Genomic DNA, 4,812 nt, shown 5'->3' on the forward strand with positions numbered 1-4,812 from the left:
CCCACCACCCACAGCCCGTCCTCATGGCCGGCTCCACCCTGATCAATCCCCACCACACTGATTGGCCCTCAGCCTCTCCCCCAAGCCAGCTTCACACCTGATCATCCCCACACACAATTCTGGGATGGGGCCAGCCAGCCCACCGCCCACAGCCCCTCTGCACAGTTCGTCCCACCCCCAATCGGCCACCCCCACCTGAATCAGGGGCAGGGCCTGCTGGCCAATAGCCCATGGCCCCTCCCCGCAGCTGACCCAGCCCTGATCAGGAGGGATTGGGGTGAGCAGGCCAGCCAACCTGCTGCTGTTTCCTCCTCCTGACAGGCCCGGCCCTGATCCACCCTGATTGGGGCTGGGCTGGTGGGGTCCCACCCATGCACGAATTTGTGCACTGGGCCTCTAGTAGCTATATAGAATTGTTTCTGGAATAAAGCTTGTCGTAGGGCCATTTTTTATATAGAAAACTTTCAGTAATGTTATATTAATTTATTATTTTTATAAATTATTTTTTCTATTTTTCAATTACAGTTGATATTCAATATCATATTATATTAGTTCCAACTGTATAGTGATTCAGTTAGAGTATAAATTCTTTTCTTTTTTATTTTGAAATTAGTCATTTTATTTAGTAATAACAGTGGTACTGTAGTAAATGCTACTACAGTAGCTATTAACATTAACTGAGCTATAACTTAGACAAGATACTATGCTAAGCACTACACATACATTATCTCATTTAATCCTCCAAATAGTCTAAGGTTGGAGGTATGATTTACAGATGAGGAAACTGAAGCCAAAAGAGGTTATATAACTTAACCAAAGTTAAAGGACTCAAACCCAGGTAGGTCTGATAGCATAAACTTTAATTAAGCTGATCAAGAAAATAAATTTAAAAATATACAGATATATAAGGTATGCCTTTAGATTTCCACATCACTTAACCCATTATACTAATGATTAATTATTCATTATGTTTTTACCTGTCAAATTCATGCCTAATTTGGGGTGAAGTTTCAAATCTTCCTATTGGTGAGTATCTTCAATATCTCCCTGATTGGTCATGAGATCTTTCTGAATGGCCATGAGATCTCTGAGTGGCCACGAGATCTCTCTTGGTGGCCATGAGATCTTTCTCAGGGGCTATGAGATCTAATTGGCCTCTAGATCTCTCTGATTGATAATGAGAGCCTCTAGATTTCTCCAAATAGTGTTGATTTTCTTCCGATTGGTCTTGAGAACCTTCCAGTTGATGCTGGGTTGTTTTGGTTTTTTGTGATTGGCATCCATTCCTCTTTACTTGAGCCTTGGAATTACCACTGCACTTCTCCTGTAATGAACCGTAATTTTACAAAACAAATGAAACATATATCCCATGGTTTCATTTAGTCACAAAGATATTTTGTAAAGACCATATCTATGGGCAACTTCTTTTTTTAGAATTCCACTGACCCCACTTTTATAGACAAAACAGTTTTCAGAACTAATTTGCAGAAAATCCTGATGGCTCATGTAATTAGAAGGAAGACTATTATGCAAATAAAACTTTAATGAAATGTTTATATGTGGAAAGTCAGATGCTTTACAAATTAGAGTGTATCCCAAGGTCATGTTCTACCTACCATTTGCTGAATCTATTTTTTATTTTTTTTACCTAAAGAAGCAACAGGTTTTGTGACTTTACAGATAAGGAGAGAAAGAATATTTAATAACATTTTGTAGCACAAACCCTTAGAACAGTGGTTCTCAACCTTCCTAATGCTGTGACCCTTCAATACAGTTCCTCATGTTGTGATGACCCCCTACCGTAAAATTATTTTCCTTGCTACTTCATAACTGGAATTTTGCTACTGTTATGAATCGTAATGTAAATATCTGATATGCAGGATGTATTTTCATTGTTACAAATTGAACATAATTAAAGCATAGTGATTAATCACAAAAACAATATGTAATGATATATGTGTTTTCCGATGGTCTTAGGCGACCTCTGTGAAAGGGTCGTTCGAACCCCAAAGAGGTCGCGACCCACAGGTTGAGATCTGCTGCCTTAAAACAAGAGAAAAGTGTTCAAAATCATACTTTTACTGTTCACTGTTCAGGATCATTAAAAAGAAGTTATATATCTCTTCAATATAAATTAATATTTAATTCTAGACAGAAAGATAAATAAGTGAGGGGAAAGGTGACTATAAAAAAAAGCAAAAGTTTGGCTTAATACTGTTTAAGTAAATTGGCTTGGTAACAACTCAGCTTTTCTACCTTTTCAATTTTTAAACCAAAATGGCAGTAGAGTGATTCAGCCAAATGGAAATAATAAAAGCTTTGACAAAGTTCTATGATGCTACATAAATATAAAAGGATAAAGTCATAGGGACCGTGTGGAGAAATCAAGCTTTCCACTAGTAAATATTGCCTGGCAAACAAAACGTGCCCTAGGTCTGGCATTGTCACTTTCTAGTATAACACTACCAGAAGCTGGAAGCAACGGTTAAAAGGCATAAAGAATCTTATTCACATAAAACTGTGGTAAAATTTTAAAATATGACAAACTTGTTGCTTGATAAAGCATAAAGCCATAGTCATGTTTCCTACTGTAAAACATAAATAAGGTGATTGGGTGAAATGCACTTGCACCTCCTCTCTTTCAGGTGACTAGTAGGAGCACAGTGGGTCAGCAGGTAGAATGGAGACTCATCTCCTAAAGGCCCGTATGCATCCAAGTATCTTTCCAAAGGACTTGTAGTCTTTTTACAAATGTTATAATAAAAAATATTTTCATTCGATTGGATAATATTGATTTTTAAATTTATAAAACAAAATATGCATTAGTTTTCTTATAAATTACAGAAACTCTCTGTAAAAACAGAATTGTGTTGAGTAAATACTACTGTATTCTACTAACATGAGGATTAAATCTTAAAAAGTATAATACTAACTTATTAGAATTTTCAAAGCATGATTGAAAACTGTAATTTTTATTTAATTTATTGGTAAAGTAATTATGCTTAAATTTTAATATATTTCTTTACTGCAGAGTACTTTTGTCTGGAGAGTTCTGCTGTAATGACAGTCTCAAAAGTATGAGAGATAAAAAGGTGCTTTTAATTTGAAAATACTCTTTTACAGTATTCTTCTTTCATATATTCATCTTGACTGTAGCAGATGTAAGCTCATGACCTTCCTTCCCAAACTTTATCAAATACCTCTTCACCCTAGATTAAATGTCATCTCCTCCATCAAACTTTCTCAAGCCCCTCCAATCAGAATGAATTACTGCATCTCTATAATATATAACTTATATCCTATTAGAACATGTACTGAGACCTGCCTGGCATTAAATTTCTTTTCTTTCTTTCCTACCAGCACATATAATATTTGAAGCAGGGTTGTTTTGAACCTTGCATAGTGCCTGCACAGAAGACATTTAATCAATATTTACTAAATCAAAAAATGGACACATATGTAATACCCTTTGTAATAAATAATAAAATTTAAAAAAAAAAATATTTACTAAATCAATTTAAATGAATCCTCTAAATATTTAAAAATGCAACATGTTCCCCTCCAAAAAAACACAAAAACAAAACACCAAAGAACTATTTACATAAGTTGGCCAAAATGGTTTAAACTCCCAAAATCACAATTTTTACTAAATGACCACAGAACATCTTTAGAAGAATCAGGTTATAGGCCAAGCTGAAACATTAGCATCAGTGTTAGTTTATGAATCTGGATATGAGCAACTTTCAAAATCCTGCTCAGTGACTGACTCACCTACACAAGTTTAGATGTGATGGATTTGTACAACTATAGTATGTTCCACATGTTAGCTCCAGAGTATATTTCATATCCTATATCATCTGACTTCTAGTTTTTACAATTCATCCACAGGCTACTAAAACTGCCTTTATACTATAATTTAATATCAAAGGTTCTACATGAGGACAAAAATAATAATGATTATACAAACCAAATCACGAAACTAATAATCTATTCTGGCATTATAAATTCAAAGAAGTGATGATTAAAATAGCAAAAAATTAAATATTTATTAAAAGTTACAAGAAAAAATCAATTAACAAATATTGAACTTAAATTATGTTCAAGGCACCATGGGGAAATATTAAGAAACAATCCCTGCCGAAACCAGTTTGGCTCAGTGGATAGAGCGTCAGCCTGCGGACTGAAGGGTCCCAGGTTCGATTCTGGTGAAGGGCATGTACCTGGGTTGCGGGCACATCCCCAGTAGGGGATGTGCAGGAGGCAGCTGATCGATGTCTCTCTCTCATCGATGTTTCTAACTTTCTATCTCTCTCCCTTCCTCTCTGTAAAAAATCAATAAAATATATTTTAAAAAAAAGAAAGAAAAAGAAACAATCCCTGCTCTCAATAGACTTAAAAATAATCTTTAATGTTAAAAAATGTATTAAACATAGGACCTTTTATATTGGTTATTTCTCATTATTTATTTACCTGCTTAGTTAAATACTTCCTATTTAAAGGACTTTGTCCAGACTTGAATACAGAAGGTTCTGATGTTTGTAGGCAAATTAGCTATAATTTCGCACTGAAGTTGCTAGAGGGCCAGACCATTATAAATAGGGAAGCAAGTTGTTTACCACGACAGTAGAAGTGATTTTTTTCTGAAGATAAGAGTAAACAACGTGATTTAACAGCCTTTGAATGTGGGATATTATATATATATATACACACACACTGAGTGGCCAGATTATTATGACCACACCATCAGTACTCCGTTGGGCCACCTTTTGCCCTCAATACTGGCAATTCTTCTTGGCATTGACTCCACAAGCT

General features: G+C 35.4%; 1 protein-coding gene across 1 annotated transcript in view; it reads right to left on the reverse strand.

The window, feature by feature from the left end:
* Window positions 1-1,005: 1,005 nt before the first annotated feature.
* Window positions 1,006-4,812, reverse strand: part of LUZP4 (leucine zipper protein 4) — a 5,318-nt gene continuing 1,511 nt past the window's right edge. Inside the window, 4 exon segments of the mRNA XM_015560951.1 lie at window positions 1,006-1,088; window positions 1,090-1,150; window positions 1,153-1,324; window positions 4,471-4,551. Of these exon segments, the coding sequence (XP_015416437.1) occupies window positions 1,037-1,088; window positions 1,090-1,150; window positions 1,153-1,324; window positions 4,471-4,551 (366 nt within the window). The 3' untranslated portion in view covers window positions 1,006-1,036.

This window comes from Myotis davidii, unplaced genomic scaffold, assembly GCF_000327345.1.
Source record: "Myotis davidii unplaced genomic scaffold, ASM32734v1 scaffold1596, whole genome shotgun sequence".
NCBI lineage: Eukaryota > Metazoa > Chordata > Mammalia > Chiroptera > Vespertilionidae > Myotis > Myotis davidii.